A 20,356-nucleotide genomic window follows, 5' to 3' on the forward strand; every position below is an offset into this window, starting at 1 on the left:
TTAGGGCTGGCATTTTCAATCTGGGCAGATTTCCATTGTCAGCCTGTTTCAACAGCGATTTCACTGAAGTATATTCAAAAGTAGATTTCTTATACAAGACTCTCTGAAAGCTGTTGCCTTTCTCAAATAGGCCCTCTCCCTTCCCTCTCCCTCCCCTTTGCACAAGAGGCATCATTTCCCATTGAACCACTACAGCTGTTCCCATTTGAATCTCGCTTTCTGTGCGGTTGTGGATGGTTGGAGGGTGGAGGGGGGATGTTGCATGTCAAGGAATAATGAGCACAGACACATCAACAGACAACAACAAAGCGGACTGTGACTGGCCGATCGGAGCTAAAGGCCTTCAGTCATTGGCAGCTTAAGCCAAACATTCCCAAATCTATGAAGCGGGGCCTATTGTTGGTCAGTTGTTATTTGCAATGAAGCACAGATCTGATCATGTTTAAAGTGGCGGCACGCAGGGCAGGAGTGCTTGAGCCCAAGCAAAGGATGGAAAAAAATAAGCCTTTGTTGGGTGAAAAAGGCCTGTCTGAGACTTTTATTTCTGTCCTGTGCAACATATAAGTCAATATAGATAAGTTTTCTGCAAAGTTCAGTCAAAGGCTGGGGGTTCTGGCGGTCTAGAAGAAATGCTTGCACAGGCAGAAACGTCTGGGGACAAAGACACATTTCCACTGAATTGTACTCTGCTCTTTTGTTTTGTTTTGTTTTTAATCCCCAAAGGCAAGTGATCAGAAATACAGAAATTAATTGGAGGCTTTAAAAAACAGCCTTCTCTTTCCACGTCTCCTATTTTCTGGTTAAGGAGTTGTTTGTGAACAGATCATTGTGATTCATCTCTGTGGCATGCTATATATTAATCATTTTATTCCACCAGAGTTACTGCACATTTAAAGACACCTTCCGAGGTTGAGTGCAGTTTTTTTACGTGCACATTTAGTTTTCGTCAACGTCAACCTTCGTGCACGCTCGCACACGTCTGCAGTGGCGTGTGCACGCATGCGCACTGTTGGTACAGTTGCCCGCGCAGATATTTCTACCTCCTGACATTTTGCAGCCTGTATTCCCTGAGGGACATGTACCCAGGGAACTGTCAAGAGAAGGGCCGTGTGGTGTGTGCTGCAGCTGCTGGCTGGCTCACTCTTTCCCCGCAAGGAGGGGCGGTTTCCAACTGGCTATGATTTGGGTCAGGGTCGGGCAGCCAGTCCTGGCCCAAGGCTCCGCTGTGTGGAGAGCACGGACTTGGGAGAACTGGGCGTGGCACTGGGGGCACAGGAGCTGGGAACGCGAGAAGGGGAGCGTCGCGGGAGCCGAGGGTCTGTGTGTGTGCGCTCGGGCACGTACACCTGTCCTCTGAGGGTCAGGACTGCCAGGGCGCAGTGGCGCAGCCTGGTTTAGTCTGAAGCATGGCTGCCCGGCTGCAGAAGCTCACTGGTCCAGCAGGACAGAGCGGCTGCCTTGCCTCCTGCCCTCGCCCTAGGGAGATGAGCTGTCCTTCTGAATGGAGCCCCGGGGCCAGCACGGCAGGCGCTGTGTGGAAGCGGTGCCCTCGTTGTGGAAATAATTTATTTTTATTTATTTACTGATAGGCATATTTATATATTTATCCATGGGAACGCTGCAGGGATGCTTCGATGCCATCTTCCAGGATGGTGGCCATCTATCTGTCTGGGATGTCCTCAGTAGAGTCACAAGACTAATGGCGTATGTTTTTCTCCAAACTTGACTGACTTAGACCAGGTGAACAGAATTAGAGCTGAGTGAATGCAAAACATCCAAATTACTCTGAATGAAAAACTGCTTTTTACTACAATGGATTTCCAGAATATCCTCCCCCCAAAGCTGGGCTTCCTAACTCTTAACTGGTAAGCAACTGGCTTCTTGCTGTGGCTTACACAATCATTTCTCCCTACCTTTTTTCCCCAATGAGAATTAGGTTTCCGAAAATTCACTGAGACAGTATTAAGCTCTAGCTTTGTTCTGTTAATTTTTTGCTATATAGGGTGGGGTCTGTATTCTTCTGCTTACGTCTTTTTGCTCTGGGCCTTAATGTTAACAAGATTTACAAAAAAGGCTTTTCTTCTATGACGTTTGGCTCAAGAAGGCCAAACACAAATTCTTCCCTTTTCTGTTTCTCAAGATTAAACCTCATCTGTGGTATTTTTTGTTTCCTTGTTTTTGTTTTTTGCCTGGTCCTGAATGATTTCACTTGCTCATTTTTAAACTTCCAAATGTAAGTACTTAGGGTATTTAAGTTCGGTGGTGTTGATGGTGACTATGTTTGGAAAGCATTAACAGGATGTTTTAGAACTGGCATTCATAATGTGCTCTAAACAAATGAATAGCCACCCCCCCCCCTTCCCTTTTGTATGTGTATGCGTATGTCTGATTCTTTACAATTAAAAGACAGGGAATTGATTGCAGAGTGTTGCTTCCTTTTGAAGTGGTGGGTTTTTAAAAAAATTTTTTTTATTTCTGTCTAGTGTTAGTATTTGCAGACCCCAGAGGTAGAGAGAAAAAAGCAAATGGAAGAGAGAGAGAGAAAAGGGGTAACTGATGGCTACCAAGAAGAAATTCAGAAGGTCTTAGAACCTCAGCACCTGAGAACAGGGTGAAGCAGTCAAAGTATTTACCTCACGTTAAAGAAAGGCAACTCTAGTGTAAGGAATGAATACCATATAGGGTTATGAAGTTTTAGAAACATTTAAAAGATATGAGGACATTTCAAATACTGTGTTTGGCATGGTTACTGAAATATTTATATCTTTGAGACAAGTTGATAACTGAAAAAAAAAAGTGTTAATGGAGTTCGTAATGTATCAAAATGGCCTATATACCTACTATGGCATTACTGAAGACCAGTATTTTTATGTAGTAAGTTATCAGCGTACAGATAATTGATAATGTTTTCAGAAGAAAGGAAAACACGTTTAGGGTGGGTTTTTACTAAGGGAAAACAAAAATATACATCCCTCTGTAGCTTATTTTTACAACGCCTGCCTAGTGAGTGAGAACAACAAAGCACTTGGATCTGAATTTTGGAAAGCCCAGCTACTATTATTGTTCAACATGCACTTTTACAGAGTTTGAAAAGTTTTTTTTATGTTTAAGACAAGGGTTCAAATATGCACATTCAAGTTTTATGGTGTTTGTCTATTTGCATAGCATATACTAACTAGTAATTGAGTGTTCATTTTACAGACATGGTAGCCGGGGTAGTAAATCAATGACCTCTCAAGTATTTTGAACAAGCGATTTACATATCTGATGACCTCACGTTTCCTTGTCAGAGTCAAATGCTATATAACTGCTCCATTGTGTGTTTGTACAAAGCGAATCCCAAGATGGTAAGAAAAGGGTTAGAGTTATTAAAATAATAACCCAACTAAAATATCCACTTGAATTTATTCAGATTGTTCATAATGCTCTCAAGGGACATAGTGATGCTTTTGTGGAGTACCTACACATTATTTATTATCTATGGACTAAATTGATTTTTTGAAGTTGCTTTAAAATTTAAAAGCACTTTTGCTTAATATAAAAGCCCTTTAATTTTAACTGACAGATCAGTTCTGAAACTTTATTTTGAAAAGAAAATGGGGAAGAATTTGTGTCTTTCGAATTAAAAGAAGTGAAAAAAATAAACCAGACATTCTAAAAAAAATAGAAGAAACCCGATTTTTAGTACTAATAAAATAGCGGGTGACAAAATAGTTGTCTTTTTGATTTTGATCACAAAAAATAAACTGGTAGTGACAGGATATGATGGAGAGATTTGACATCCTGGCAAATCACTGTCATTGATTCAATTATTCTAATTCTGAATAAAACCTGTATACAGTATGTGTTTATGCTACAGTGGGTTTTTTTTCTAAGTGACTGACATTCATCATATTGGTTAGACAGTTTTAAAAACCTAGTCTTTGTTTTCTACAGTGTTGTCAAGAGCAAATAAAGTATAATTTGTGGTGTATTACAAGCAAACTGCTTAAAAATGCTAGTTATAATTGCTTCAAAATTTATTCGAACATATCTGAAGATGTATTTTGGAAATTCGGTTTCTCCTAATGGATGTTGAACAGCTTTTTATAAATTGAGATTCTTTACTTAAATGCAAGTTACTTTTCAACCTTCACTTTTTGTCTATGTGTCAAAAGCTTTGAGAATATGGAACTATGATTCAAAAACCTACTGTTTTATATGGAAACTATTTCGATATGCTATATACTCCAAAATGCACATTTATGTGGTGATAAATGTACATTCCCAACCAATGCCCGTAACTCACAAAGGGCTTACCTGATGCAATGGAAATCTGAGTTAGTTTTACTTTTCTGCTTTGTCTCAGACCTGCGTTCTGTGAAAATCTCTCGCCAGGCTTCAATACATGCTTTCCCCTAGCATTAATGTCGCCGTCAGTTTGAATTTCATTCCTGAATTATGTCTGTTGACGTAATTTCATAGTGCTGACTTCAATTGTTTAGGATTACTAAACAGAAGACCATCAACTTCTTCTTCCATGCTTTCTGTCACTCAAGTTCTTTATTTATTAACCACTATGGCAGACTGCTTATCTTTAATGGAATCTTAATCCCGAAATATTATTTTGCCTTCATCAGTTTAATAACAGGATGAATAAATGCAAAATCATTTTATAATGGTCTTCATATGTTAGCAAATGAATTTTTCATTTTGAAAAAAAAAAAAAAACTTTAGCATTTTTGGGGGCAAGTGACTTTTTCAGAAATAAAGAGAAAGTGTTTTTCATATGCAATTACGAAGCTCATACTGTTTTACAGGCTACCCGCCGTCATATGCACTTCACCCTGAACTAAGTGCCTTAATACACGTACACTAATGACACTGTGAGGCACTTTGAGTTTTTGACGTTTTATTTAAAAACAAGGTCATTTGTTTTCTGTAGATAGGGCATAAAACAAAATTTTCAAATGAAAGCATTTTTGCTCTACTCTTTCTGTAGAAAAGGTTGGTTAAGGAAAATGAAGAACCGTGGCCTCATTTTGCAATCCTAACTGTTTTCCAAAGATTGGAGGGTCAACTCGTTAAGAAAAATATTTACATAAGCTATTAGCAGTCATAATGAGAGCGTCATATAATCCTGCGCGCAGCTACTAAGGAGGAGTCACTAGAAGTCCAGGTGCTTCTTGCCTCCGGCCATCACGCCACAGCCTGGGCCCAGCAGCTTGGAGGGCTCTGCCAGATCCTGTTTGCTCGAGCGGCTCACTGTGTCTGACAAGTCTGGAGGCAAATGCAGTCGCTATGGCAGAAGATTTCAGGAGAAGGAAAGAAGAAAAAAAAAAATTAATTTTGCTTTAGCTAGCACACTTCAGAATACAATATTATGCTCTGTTGATCAGCATTTAGTCTTGCATATAAAATTCCTGCTAAAACAATTCTTCAGACTGAATGAAGCCCAAGAGAATCACATTTTATTCCCACTATAGGTTTTACAAATTGTAGCCGTTGCGGAAACTGGACCAGGGATCTTAGGGCAACATTTCCGGAGTCCAAACCTAAACATGTTAAGATGTCTCTTATTTAGGTCCAAATGAAAACATGTAAATGCATACATAAAAGGCATACTTGAAAAATAACACTGTTACAGTAATGGCAGGGTTGGTTTTTGGCTTTGTTTTGTTTTTGCCAGGATTCCAAAATGCTATTTTTTAATTGACTGTAGCTTCAGCTATTATGGATTCCTACAAATGCTTATTTCCCTTTGTCTGTTCAAAGTTGACCTGATGATTCTATTTCAAGGCTATACTTTCCTTAGGAACTTAAAATTTTTGTAGAAATATTGACACAGTGAAAAAAAAAGATACCAATCAAAGGGTCAATATTTTTTATATACTCAGGTAAGTCAGCTATGATATCAATTTCAGGTCTTGGTAAGTTTGTTTCTATGCATGACATCGGTCATGTTTTCAAAAGTATAGTTTAGCTTTGAACAGCTCCCCATCTTAACTATTCTGCAGAGAGATGCTGATTCAAGCAGATGCAGTAACTGACCATAATTACACAAAAGTTACTGTAATTAAGGAGAAATACTCATATATTAAAAAAACTTTTTTGGGGCACCTGGATGGCTCAGTCAGTTAAGCATCCGACTACGGCTCAGGTCATGATCTGGCAGTTGGTGAGTTCGAGCCCCGGGTCGGACTCTGTGTTGACAGCTCAGGGTCTGGAGCCTGCTTCGGACTCTGTGTCTCCCTCTCTCTCTGCTCCTCCCCTGCTCCTGCTCTGTCTGCCTGTCTCTCGAAAATAAGAGAACTTTTTTGGTTTTCAAAAGGATCTCTATCAAATTCTTTTAACTGTTAGTTCCCCAGCCTATTCAATTTTCATAAAAATCCAAGCTCAAGGGAACATATCTGTTGTGTGAGGCACACAGTGAGAGTAGGAGTCTAAAGGTAAGTGAGGTAGGATGGGTCCATCAAGGTCTAACCAAAGCTTTGTGGTGAATTGACCTGGAGACAACCTATCTGAAACCCTTCATTTGGAAAACTCCCTTCAATATGAAAAAAAAAAAAAAAAAGTAAGATGAAAAAGGTAGAACCATTTTTTTTGGTCAAAATATTATGATCTGTAAGCATATGTTCTGGTTAGTTTCTTTCCTGATAAAAGGCCTGTTTATTGTCATGTAAACACAAGCTGTGTACAGAGGATCAAAATATTTTAAAACATTAAAAAAATTTACAAAAATACTCTTTGGTTTCAGTTTGCCTGTACTTATTTTTTAATGCCAATATACCTAGAATGAAAGACACCATGATGGACATATGTTCAACAAAGATGGCAGAAGTGTTGAGAAAAGCTGTACTCGCCATATGATGATATCCATATAGTAATATTCATTTGTATCCATAGCACCCAACCTGTCTTATATTAAATAACTAAATGTCTATTTCTTGAACGACTTTTAAAAGCTCAAATAAAGACATACTTGTTTCTTTGTTTTAAACAATCCTTTCATTTATTCACAGCCTGGTTTTTTTCCAGAAAGCATGAAAGGCTCAGGAATCTAAAAGACATGTATGACTCTAAAGTCTGAGGTTATGAATGTCTTTTCAGTGTTAACTCTGTCAGTGTTCGTGTGAAGAAACTGGAGGGAAAGAAACATCTAGTTAAAAAAAATATTTTTTTAATGTTTATTTTTGAGCGAGAGAGAGAGAGAAAGAGAGAGAGAGAGACAGATTGTGAGTGGGGGAGGGGCAGAGAGAGAAGGAGACACAGAATCCCAAGCAGGCTCCAGGCTCTGAGCTGTCAGCACAGAGCCTGACTCACGGCTTGAACTCACGAACCACGAGATAATGACCTGAGCTGAAGTCAGACGCCTAACCGACTGACCCATCCAGGTGCCCCAAGAGATATCTAATTATATGTCTGAACTTCAGTGTTTCAAGATCTATTGCTAAGGAGTAAAGGAAAAAGGCCTAGGATATATGCATGATCTGAAGTTATCTGCAACTCAAAGAAAATTCACCGTAAAAAAAAAAAGTGTGTGTGTATACTTTTGGTTGGGACCTCATAAGGATGATGTCAGATGGTGATTAGACTATTTTGGAAATCAACTGGAGTCAACAAATAGTTAGAATCTACTTGAAGCAAGGTGAACAGAGCTCTTCTACATTACTCATTTCCTTACGATTCCAGGAACACAAGTAAGACAAGCAAGCTGGTAACCATCATAGTGAGAAGCCCAAGACACGTCTACAAGACAGGCAGAGACAAAGCAGAAACCAGGTGGGGGAAGGAGAGCAGAAAAAAGCTTCATGGAGATGGGCTAGGTGCTAAATAATGAATTGGATTCTGACATGTGGAAATGGTGATTTGCTTAACAGTAGAGCTAATACATCTTTAAGATACATTTGGGTGAAGGGTCATACTGTTCTGATAATCTAAATGAGGAAACTAGTGTAGTGTGTTCAGAACAGCATAATACAATTTATTTCAGGAGCTTACCTATTTGCTAAAAATTTCTCTTCCTCTGCTTCTCTAGGCAATGAACGTGGGCCAGTTGGCTGAAAGCCCTTCATAGCAAGAGTAGCTAAATGTGACGTGTGACATGCTTGGAAATCTTTCAGGTTGAATGGCTTTGAAGAAAAGTCAACTATCATTTGTGTGTAACTTCTGAGTACAAAAAAAATTTGGTTGATATGATGAAATGCTTCTGACTAAATGCTACATTGTGAACGCGAGTTGGATACTTATGTCCTTTGAAAAAGCCCAACGATGGCTCTTGGAAATAGGTGAATGATCTTGCTGGCTCTGGTGATTGTTGCTTGAATGAGCTTCCTATGCACTCTAAATTCCCAACCAGTAGGTTTTGTTTTCTTCCTTTCTGAGCCTCCCCCTGTGCGCCATGTCAGTGCGATGTGAAGCAGGGAGGAAGAAGGAGAGATCAGGTTCCGGCTTGCCAGGTGTGTGAGGGACTTTTCCTTGGAGGCTTCCAAAGCATTTACACATTTGACATGTAAATGGTCAGATGCTGCTGTACCCCAGATCTGTCTTCTGAAAAAAAATACGTTGTAAAACACTCCTCATCGCATGTGGCCTCCTTTAGAATAAAGCTGCAAGGCCGTGGGGACGTATAAACTTTTAGACCTTGCTGTTCCCTCAGTAATGGTTTAAATAGAAACCAGATTGTTAAAAAAAAAAAAAAAGAAAAAAGAACAAAAACAAAAAACCATACCATTTTCAACGTCGTAAGCCAAATCAAGGTATTTATCTTTCTCGTTTTATACCTGGAGTTCGGAGGCGAGGGCCAAAAACGTATCCTACATCTTGAGTGGAAGCTTTGCCCACCTCATTTTCTTTCCCCAGATTCTGGGAGGAAGGGATTGTGCTGCTAATGCGAGAGCTGCCTATCTGGCTGGGTGCCTACTTTCCCCCTTGATGCCTTGTCTACAATGATGATTTCTACGGAGGCAAAGGGATTTGAGAAAGATGTGACAGCTCCCAGTATCTCACAGAGGCCTAGGTGATCTGCAGTGATCTCACTGGGTTAACGGGTCCCTCTTCTCTGGTGCTACAAGGTGGGAAACATCGGGGCTGGCAAAATACTCTGGCAGATTAGGGGAGCTCCTGCCAAAAGGCACCCTTAGGCCCGGAGGAAGCCCTGGGTCAGAATGAAGCAGGAGCAGCAGGAGCACTTTGCTCTGCAGCTCAGGGCGGGGGTGGGGGTGGGGGGACCAAACCAGAGCCAGACTTCGAGAATCTTCCCCCACTGCCTACCTCTGTGTCTCTTTGTTGGGCTTAGCCACTGTCCGTATGTTGTTCCTTCTTGAGTCGGCAGATACACTGGGTCCTTGTAGGTGCGCAGGATTGGGTTTCCTGGCTCTGGAGTTTCCCTTCCTAATTCCTTTTCTCTCAGCCTGCCAGACCTGCGCTCAGCACTCACCGTTTTCAGACAGAAGGGGCAAGATAATGAACCTAGATTACACCTGGACTTGAGACAAATCGCAGGTAAATACCCATTAAAATAAGTTTAATCAATTTATATTTTTCCTATTTTGCCAAGACCAAACCACCAGGCACTGTTTGTTTTCTCTTTGAGGTCGTACATTTTAACCCTTCACAGATGAATACAGATTTGTTTTAATCCTTTTTATATTTCTGACATTTCCTGAAGGGTCACACTTTGTATTACTTAGAGTCACAGAAATCAGTGTGACTATTTCAACAATACTTTCTAATAGACTTTTCTTTTGTTCCTTAAAGGACAGCCAATTTATTTTACTTTTATTATTTTTTTAATGTTTATTTTTGAGAGAGAGAGACACACACAGAGTGTGAGTGGGGGAGGGGCAGAGAGAGAAGGAGACACAGAATCTGAAGCAGGCTCCAGGCTCTAGCTGTCAGCGCAGAGCCTGATGCAGGGCTCGAACCCACAAACTGTGAGATCATGACCTGAGCTGAAGTCAGACGCTCAACCGACTGAGCCACCCAGGCGTCCCTAAGATTTTATTTTTAAGTAATATCTACACTCAGTGTGGGGCTCGAATTTACAGCCCTGAGATCCTGCTCTGCCGACTAAGCCAGCCAGGTGCTCTCATAGCCGATGTAAATGAAACCTTGTAAACACCTTAAAACACAGAGGCTCTACCTTGGTCACTTAACTGAGGCAGCCAGTGAAAGTGTGGTATGTCCCTCTGTCACTCACTCTCAGTGTGACCTTGGACGAGTCAGTTCACCCCTGTCTCAGTGTCCTCCTTTATCACAGGGGGATAATTCTCCCCTCAATGGGACTGTCGTCAGGATCAAATGAGATGTACAAGTGTTCTCTGAAATATCAAGCACACTAATATATTCACATTTCTTAATCCAAAAAAATGTTGAGATGGCTCATAAAAGTACATATGGCTCAACACGATAAAAACAAGTGCGTTTATTAAGGCAAGGAAACAACTACATATGTAATGAACTACACATGATCGTAAGCGACAACAACAGAATATGAGACTTAGCCAGCAGGTCTCAGTCACTGTGCTGGTGTCAGAGCAACGAGAATACATTGCTCTCTACTGTGGCCCTGTAAAGAAATCAAAAAGGGAACTGAGATCGTAGTCCTGGCTTCTGGAAAGATTTAAAAAGTCTAAACACTTTCCTTCATACTTAGTAAGGCAGTAGTGAAAATGGGGCATGTCACATGCCCAGCTTCTGGGCCAGTGAAAGCAGGCACAGCTGTACTGCAGAAGCAATTTGGGGTCCATCTTATTTTAAAAATCTATCTTTTGCACATGTCCTCATTGCTGTCAAAATAACTAACAAAGGACATGTCAGAAGATAAAGCTTCTCTACTTGAGTTTTAAAAGCATTTCTCCCTCTTTACATGATGAGGAGAAAAAACAAATTAAACAGACACCCTATCCTATTCCATTCCAGAATCTTGCAAGAGCCGAATGATGCCCTCACCTGGAGGATGATTTGCTGATTCCTGAAGCCAAGTTCTGTGTTACGAGGCACCGCTCTGAATGGTAGGGGATGGACTAGACTACAGGCCGAGTAGCTGGAGTATAGAGACACTCCCACCCCCTCCAATAAATGGCTTAAAAAAGGTAGAAGTTTATTTTTCTCCCATTTTATAGCACAGAAGTAGGCAATTCTGAGCTGTGAGGACTGGTCTGCCAGCCTCAACAGGCGCTTCTTCCACTTCTGGCTCCAAGGCTGATGTGTTTGCTTTCTCTCAGCTTGTGGGAAGAAGGGGCCAAGAAGGCACAAGACCTGGAAGTTAACACATCACTTCCACTCATGTCCAGAACTTAGACATGGCTACACCTGGCTGGTGACAAGGGAGGCTGGGAGATGTTGCAAAATGTGTAAAAGTGTGTAACAAACCTATTCCTTGAAAAAAAAATTTTTTTTAAATGTTTATTATTAAGAGACAGAGAGAGACAGAGCATGAGCATGGGAGGGGCAGAGAGAGGGGGAGACACAGTATCTGTAGCAGGCTTCAGGCTCCGAGCTGTCAGCACAGAGCCCGATGTGGGGCTCAAACCCACGAACCGCGAGATCATGACCTGAGTCGAAGTTGGACGCTTAACCCACTGAGCCACCCAGGCGCCCCTAACAACCCTATTCCTATGGAAGATGAAGCAAATGGATATTGGGAGACAACTATAGGTTGTTACATTGTTACATTGTTACACTTATCCATTAATATTCCATCATTACAATGTAATGTTACATTGCAGTTACTCTGTACCTGGTTAAAATCTTGCCATGTGGAAGATATGTCTGCTTAGTTTTTGGTGAGTTTTGTGTTATTCTCATATATGAATAGGCCAGGGGAAAACAATGCCAGAACTGATTTTTGCTCTTTTTGGATTGGTACGTGTACATTTGGTAGTGGCTGCATATTTCTGGAAAAAAGTCTGCCAAATATGGGTTAGGTTTTAACTTTTAGTTTTTGTTTAAAATGCAATTCATTCAAAGGGTTTAAGATTAAAATTGTTTTATTGAATGTCATAATTATACTATATCCTTTGAATTGAAAACAATTCATTCGGTTCTTCCTGATTGATCTGAAAATTAGACAAAATTTCAGAGCTGGCATATTGCATACTGGCTGCCCATTGAAAAATGCTCAGGTGTGCAATTATTTTGACCGTCAATTATATCTGACAGTATTGTCTTGCCTCCAAACTCACCTCTCTGAAAGCAGATTGTGAAGAACTCACTTGTCTAAACAAAAGTGTGATTTGTGAAAAGGCATGTGTCTGTGGCAGAGATTGCTAGCTTACTCCCAATCTTATTCTCTTCCTTTGCAGCCAGTAAAAGCATCTCTGGGGGGGGGGGGGGGGTGTGGGTGGCTCAGTGGGTTAAGGGTCTGATTCTTGGTTTAGGCTCAGGTCACTCATGATCTTATATTTCATGAGATGAAGCCCCATGAACTAGACCCAGGTGGGGCTCTGCACTGACAGTGCAGAGCCTGCTTGGGATTCTCCCTCCCTCTCCCTCTGCCCGTCCCAGTGTGCACGCGCACGTACTCTTTCTCTCTCCCAAAATAAGTTGTCACATTTCTCAACTTCCCTCGCCAGTAGATGAGGCTGAGTGACTAAGTTCTGGCCACTTATGGTTAAGTTTGGGGTCAGATCTGTGAAAGAGGGGAGGTGCCATTGACTTCCCTTTTCCCTCACCTCGGCGAGAGGGCCACTGTCCTGGGCCCTGATCCACCCTTCCTCATGGGGTAAGGGATCTCAGGGCAAAGAGGATGTGCCCCTTCTTTATAGGACATACTCTGGGTATTCAGAATTCAGAACTCCTTGTCCAACAAGCTACAAAGTCGGCACGGTCTCTTTCCCAGGTTCGTGCCCCAAGGGTGGATCATGTTGTCTGTGTGCACACCCTGGGACCACTGTTTGTGTGGCGTGTGGATGGAGTTTGTGTACAGGATGGGTGTCCCCAAGCATTTGCATGTGGCCCTGTGTGTGGGAAGGAGACAGGAAGAGAAAGGAGGTAGGCGGCAGGCCATTTCTCCCCGTCTCCAAGTTCTAGAGTAGAACCCATATCATAAATTTAAACTTGGTTTTCCAGGAAGTTATATTTGTGAAGGAAGGAAGACAATGAATATTTCATGGTTTCTCAGCTTGATAACTTGATATAATAATTATGTGGTCCTACATTCACCTTATTGCTCTAGGCTCCACAAATATTAGGGGAAAGCCTACCCATCATCTTCCCACTTGCTGAAATGTGGACTTGAGGGTGGGTGCTGAAGCAACAATTCTGGACCATCAACTGGAAGCTATGGTTAGAGGAGGGTAGAGCAAAATGAGAAAATTAGTCTAGGGTCTCCTGACACCATGTGGGCACCCAAAGACCCTGGGTCACTGCCCTGGGCTTTAAAGTGAGACATAAGTGAACCTCTGTATTATTTAAGCCACAGTAGTTTTGGATCTCTGTAACAACAGACTAACTTGTATCCTGTTTATGCAGAATTTGGTACCTGAAAAATGATGTGCTTGAGTTCTGGGATTTAAGTGGCTTAGTGGTTAGAAAGTGGGCGGTGAGGTCAGATTGCAAACTGGAAGGCTGGTGACCCTTGTTATGACTGTGATAACTTGGAAGGCAAAAATTTTACCTCCTGATCAGTGGCTCCAAGGTGAAATGGTGGAGAAATTCAGAAAACTGTTGTGCTAGTTGCTTTTTGCCACATTCAGCAACGTTACTTACAAATAGGAAAGGAACTTAGGCTAGAGATAGAGATTTTGGAAGAAGCGTCAGAAAGGAACACGCCTCTGTGTGAGGCACTCTGCCTGTACCCCAGAGGCCAAAATGATGAAAGCCTTGGTAATTTGGGGCTCCGAGGATTGAAAAAACAAAAACAAAAACAAAAAAACTGTTTCTGCCCTACATGCTGAAGCAGGCAACCTTCACAGGAGATGTTGGGTGTTCCTGAGCTTTGGTGAAATACCCTCATTAAGAGACTGGCTACAAAATGGGATCCAGTTCAGAGATGAAAATGAGATGAAGGGTATGGCCTTCCCTCTTGAGCTGATTATTTTAGATGGCGTCAAGCTAGTTACTCATAAGGAGAAAGAGAGGGACGTAGCTAGAACAGAAAAGTCGGAAAATAAGACTCAATGGGGTGCCTAGGTGGCTCAGTCGGTTAAGCATCCGACTTCAGCTCAGGTCGTTATCTCGTGGTTTGTGAGTTCGAGCCTCAAGTCAGTCTCTGTGTTGACAGCTCAGAGCCTGGAGCCTGCTTGAGATTCTGTGTCTCCCTCTCTCTCTCTGCCCCTTCCCTGCTCATACTGTGTGTAAGTGTGTGTGTGTGTGTGTGTGTGTGTGTGTGTGTGTCTGAAAAATAAATAAACTTTAAAAGACTCAAGCCTTAGAATGCAACAGTTGTGGTGGACAAGTATCCATTCCAACCTCTTGGTGGAGGCTGCAAAGGTGTGAATTATGCTTCTCCAATTAGAAGCATTGTACTAGATTCAGAAGGTGGAGGAGAAGCAGAAGGAATCTTCCTGCTGCTCTACTGCAATTTGCCAGTACTACTGCAGGGACTTTTTTTTTTTTTTTTTTTGCATCAGTATTCCAGTGACTAGTCAACAACTCCATGGGAATTGAGAGGCAGGTGCAGAAGTAGAAGCCAGACCAGTGTTTCAGTGCCCAGTTACTTGCTTCGTGGGGGTCGAGGGATCCTTGTTGCTGTGGTAGTAAGAACCTACCAGCCACAAGATTACTGCCTCGGAGGTGTGCGCTTTCAGTTACCAGCACCCAGTTGGGGTGGCCTCCCAATTCCTCACCTTTCTGACTGAGGAAGCAGCAGCTTCCCTGAAGGCCAGTTTTCTGGCGATGTCCTTCAGCCCTCCCAATTATTTTGCTAGCCCCCCAATTTTCTGGTATAAACTTTTCCTCTGCATAAAATAATTTGATGGGATCTGTTTCCTGTCTCCTGAACCTAGAACTTTGTCTTGACAACTCTTTGGGTGTGATTACTTGCGTGAGAGACTGAAGGGAAGCTATCAGACTGGGAACCTTCTAAAGTCTTGAGGGGATTGTAGTGCCAAAAAAACCACAAACCTGGTCAAAAGTCTATGATTATTCAACCCCTAGAATAATCTTAGGTCCCCAAACCTGATCTATCAATAAGTGGGCTGTGAGAACTGTGCAGCCCCCCAAAATTATCCTCTCTGATGGTGACTTCATGTAGCCATGAATGTTAATGGACAAGGAATAACTTCCTTAAAGGATACAGAGGATAACAGACAAGGGAGTTCCTTCCAGAGAGCCGAACTGGGGATTATAAATTGGGCTGAAGTCCCCTACTGCCAGGGCAGAGAATTCCTGCAGTTCCCAGCCAGTAGGATTCTCCACTCACCCCCAGAGAGGCAGTAAGTGTGTGGGAAGAAGGCTGTGCATGGATATTTGGGTTCCAGTGGGTTGTGGACTATGACAAAGTCTGATGATTATCCTTCAATATCTACTCTTCCTTTTCCCTTTGGTAGAAGAACTCTTGAATGGGCAGCCATCTGGAATAAAAATTGCATTTCCATGCTTCCCTTTCAGCTAGTTGTCGATCATGTGACCAAGTTTGAAAAGAGCAGAAGTAATGTCGCCATGTCGGGACACTGGAATGGAATTTGAACTCAGGTAGTCTGGCTTCCAACTCCATATTCTTATTCATTACTCTATGTGCCAGAACTCCTTTAAGTACTAGCGATAAAACAGTGAACAGAACGGGCAAGATCCCTGCTTTCAAAGAACTTACAACTTCAGAAAGGGACAGTACATAGACATTTACATGACTCAAGGAGAGACAGGTAACATATAGGAAAGCAACCAAATGAACAAGATAATTCAGATAGTGACAGGTGCTTTTAAGGAAATAAAACATAGTGATATGATATTGGCTGGAGGGGGGTACCGCTTTTATTTGGTGATAGGGCTTTTTGGAGAGTACATTTGAGCTAAGATTTTCAGTTTGAGAAGGGACCTATGAAGACCTGGAAAAAGAAGTGTCTAGGCCAAGGTAATCAAATGCAAAAGCCTTAAGGCAGGAATAAAGTTGGCATGTTTGCAAGATAGGAAAAAAGTCAGCTTTTCTGGAGCGGTCAACAAACAGGGGAGTGGCTATGAGACATTTGGCTTGGTAGGTAGGTATCTGTGGAGAGGTTTGTAAGTGACTTGGACTTAATTCTTAGAGCATAGGGTAGCTCTGAATACCAGGGCTATTTCACCAATATCCTTATAAAACCATGCATAGACATTTTCAGTAAAGAATTGCAAACAGATATATTCTATTAAAGACAGAATTTTCTTGGGGCGCCTGGGTGGCTCAGTCGGTTCAGCGTCCGACTTCGGCTCAGGTCATGATCTCACGGTCTGTGGGTTTGAGCCCTGCATCGGGCTCTGTGCTGATGGCTCAGAGCCTGGAGCCTGCTTCCGATTCTGTGTCTCCCTCTCTCTCTGCCCCTTCCCTGCTCATGCTCTCTCTCTGTCTCAAAAATAAATAAAAACATTAAGAAAAAAAAATTTAAAAAAAAGGATAGAATTTTCCCAAAGGCGGTATACACTGGCTCTTCTAGATCCTGTATTCTTCTGATTCAGAAGAAATATTCTATCTCCTAAGTGGTCCACAGTATCCCCTACTCCCCTTCTCCTCCTGTGGGAAGTGGTGGTTGTCAATGTCATGCCAAGTCAACAGGAGGATTCTAGTTGGAGTGGTTGGTCCCTGTATGAAATGTTCATGGAGGAGAAACTCTGGCAGTACTGTTTGTGGAGATGGTGTGCTGAGTTTAATCCACTTAAAATGTGAGCCAGAATCTTTTGGACTGTGGTGTAATAAGAATACCACCAAGTGTCAGTCCCAGTGTTCCTGAACTTGCGGACATTTAAGATGTGGGGGAGTTATGCTATTTTCCTCTCTTATTTCATATATGGACAGAGAACAGACTGGATTACTCCCAAAGAACTTTGCTTAAAAGGGTTTTACCTTCCAGACAAACTAAAGGCAGTATGTTTCCCTTTTCTTTTTGCTTTCTCTTTTGCTCCTTGGCATATTTTATTCTCATTCATGTTCTAACATGAGTAGGATTGGAAAAAAAAAAACAAACAACCATCTAGGTAACAGATGGAATAAGTGGCTTAAACTGTTACCTAAACTTGTACAGTAGAAATACTTGACACATGCCTCCCTCCAGCCCTCATTAGCTTCCTCTTTGGGATAAAGGGATGGGACGGAGAAGTCACACATGCCACTACTGTTCCTGCGATCCCCTGCTTGTGAACCATCACCTCAATGAGACTCTCCGTATCTCCCCAACTGACTTCCTTCCATTCATCTTCCCTTAATTGTGTACAGGGCTTCTCACTCCGGCAGTGTTTTTACTGGTCTCCAACTGCTGCTTACCCCAAGGCTTGTGTGGCTATGGAACACACAATGCAGGCAGGAGCATATAAGCTCCAGAGTGCGTAGAATTTGAATGAAGCTTCAGCAGGGCCAAGCTGAGAGATGCTTGAGACCTAGGGCTCAGACCTACTGCTGCCATGGCAGTAAATGGAAGAAGACCAGGATCTTCCTGTGCACAGACTGTCATTTTGATAGGCTCTTCAAGCCTGCTTTGTCCAGGAAGCCCCTGTTCTACCCCCTACAAGTGAGGAAACATTTTAGAAGCAGTATTTTAGGTACTACCCCTCAGGTGGCTTAACAGTAGTAAGATATTTTAGGAACATACCATGTTTTAGAACCAAATGCTGAGCTTGAGGAAAAAGACAAACAAACTTCTTTTAAAAATAAATTCAGACTAATTCTATGAGAATTCCTTTTTATCCCTTTTTTCTTGTAAAGCATATGGAAACTGTTCTGGAGGTGGCAAAATGTATCACTCCCTTTGTTTTTGTCTACTAGAATTCAAACTAATGTTTGCTCCTTACTATAATCTGAAACCTCTGACTCAGTAAAGTGTTAGCAGATAAATGTGTGTGTAAACTCAAGGTTGATCCCTAAATCCCAGAGATTTTTAGAACTACAGCAGATCCACTATTCAGTGTAGGGACTGGCAGAGGGCTGTCTGATCGTTTATGGAATAGATGAATTCTAAGATGTGAACAAGCCGAAATCAGGGACTTCTGAAATTGGATAATTGCTTAAGGTATCAGAGTAATGCCAATCCACTAAATAACTTTCAAAGTTGGCAGCTTTTGATGAACACTCCTTTTGGAAATGTGGCAACCATATATTTTTTTATATGTAAGTACAGCATATGTAAAAAATATATTGATTTCCTCTTGGCTGTCCATGAATGAGTACTGAGAGCATAATGGCCAATGTGTTTGCTTGCATAATGCCGTGCAGTGTATGCAGAACACTGCTCTACCAAGTCCTGAGATGGGGTATGAAGTGCTCGGTGTAAATGGCAACGTAAAACATCCTGACGGCATTAAATCTCCTGACTGCTCTTCAGTTACTTTAAGACCCCCACATTGCAGGGTCTGCTAGTTCCTGGGTATGAAGAAAGAATTTTTAATGGGGCCAAATGTAGGTGTTTACAAGGGGGAATTGTTGTTTTTTATTAGGAGCTGCCTTATGTTCAATAGTTGTATTTACTTTGTCAAGCTAGCCAGAATTAGAAATCCCCATTGCTAGGCAGCCTAGAGCGTCTGCGAAGTATTTCTGGGCATTCAGAACTGAAGCATGTGCTGCCCAAAGGCAGGTTTCATTACAGTGAGTTATTTAGTCCCCGGTTCGTCCCTCCCTACCCCCACACCCCCAGATAGCAGCGCTTCTATAACAGGAAATCTTGGTTACTTTATGCTGAAACATATTTACATGACTGAAACACGACAATTAACACATTTGTAAAGCTTGAGGGATAGGCACACTTTAATGGTTTTTTGAAGTAGGCTGATTTCCTGGAGCTTTTAATCTTATTTTATTTTGTTCTGCATGCATGAACAAGTTCCTCCCTACTATAGGTGTTTGACAAAGTCTACCTGGTATGAATGTGAATGAAAAGAAAATCATACAAAACTTAACTTTACATCTTATCTTTGTCAAACCGTCCCTAACTTCTTTCACCAGTTCGGTGTATACTGAGGGCTCTGCTCTTACTTTTGACATGTTGTGTTAGCTTTCATACAAAGGCAGTTGGGAAGTATGCTTTGGGTTTGGCAAAATGAAACATGTATTTCTCTGTACCAACTGTATACAACCTTTTCACATTGAAGGAGAAGTATCTGTTACAGTAGAGATTTTCTTCACTTTTCATGGTCAGATAAAGGCACACTCTCAGAGGTAGTGCACATTTTTCTTGCTCCAAACTTAAATGAACACTCAGGTGGTATTAAGTACAATTACTTGATAAGTGCTATTATGTGTGTTTTTGTGTGTTTGTGTGTATGCCTGTTTATACATATACATAAAAATATGTATACACATATACATAAAAATATGACAGTGTTATCATGAATATTTTAATAGCTTTTAAGTCTATAGATCAATTACTGAAATCTTGGTAAAATTCAGGAAAAAAAAAAACAAACCCTTTCATATCACCGCCCTGTAAAACAAAATGAAAACTTCCACTTTCCCTTTGATTTCTGAAAGCATGCTAACCCTGGAAACCACCCACCCCAACTCTTACTTAAAAGTTTATGGCAAATTTACAAATTACACTGGTTTCAAATAGTCACCCAGTACCTCTATTTCCACCCTCCATAGACCTCCCTCCTCACCAATTTCAAAGGGAGCTCGGTGAACAGACTGGGCAAAGCAAGAGCCCTCTCTCTACATGCCTGAGGGCAGTGATGGGGCAGCACCAGACCGAGCGCTCTAGCTGAGGGATACAGATCAGGGATGAGGACATAACTCCAAAGAGTAACTCTCTGCTGAAGTGACTTCACAGATAAGTAAGCAGAGAATCAATTTAGTCTTAGACTCTCTATGAATAAGGGGAAATAAAGTTAAAGGAAATGAAGCAAATAAAGCAAGAAAAAATACTGATGACCAGAAAAGAGCAATATGTTTGTGAGTATATAGATAAATGATTATGCCTACTTTTAGGGATTTCTTTTCTTTGTTTATTTGGCTTAATTAAAATGTATGTTTCTACGGAAATGTTAACAAGAGCTAAGTTTAATTTTCACGTGAATAATTTAAAAGTAATTTCTCATAGAGATTATTTTCTATTCTTTAAAAACTCATTTGCTTTTATATGTGGAGTATTTTCCCCCCCACCACTTAACTTTCCCATTGAGCCAAATCTTTTATAAGGAAGTCTGAAAAATCTTCAAAATGCAGAAGCAACAACCTGCTACACTGAATTGGCTAAGGTTTTTATTGTAGAAGGAAGAGTCATTCTGGTTCAAGGAGAAACTCTTTAGTTTGCTC

At 41.4% G+C, this 20,356-nt stretch overlaps 1 protein-coding gene across 5 annotated transcripts in view; it reads right to left on the bottom strand.

Moving 5' to 3' along the window:
- Positions 1 to 4,874: 4,874 nt before the first annotated feature.
- The window catches only part of ELP4 (elongator acetyltransferase complex subunit 4), a 241,832-nt gene continuing 226,350 nt past the window's right edge, over positions 4,875 to 20,356 (bottom strand). The window contains exons 10-11 of one of the 5 annotated variants that reach the window (XR_008421172.1): positions 7,981 to 8,526; positions 5,172 to 5,278 (exon numbers count right to left, since the gene is read on the bottom strand). Coding sequence is in view for 3 of the 5 variants with exons in the window: in XM_019456605.2 (XP_019312150.2) it covers positions 5,147 to 5,278 (132 nt within the window). In the remaining 2 variants the exon portion in view is untranslated. Of the gene's footprint in view, positions 5,279 to 7,980; positions 8,530 to 10,004; positions 10,550 to 13,168; positions 13,265 to 20,356 lie in introns of those variants that run through there. The other 4 variants (XR_008421171.1, XM_019456605.2, XM_053899861.1 and 1 more) reach the window with 4 other exon arrangements.

Source organism: Panthera pardus, unplaced genomic scaffold, assembly GCF_024362965.1.
Source record: "Panthera pardus isolate Hobbes unplaced genomic scaffold, ASM2436296v1 HiC_scaffold_12, whole genome shotgun sequence".
Lineage (NCBI taxonomy): Eukaryota > Metazoa > Chordata > Mammalia > Carnivora > Felidae > Panthera > Panthera pardus.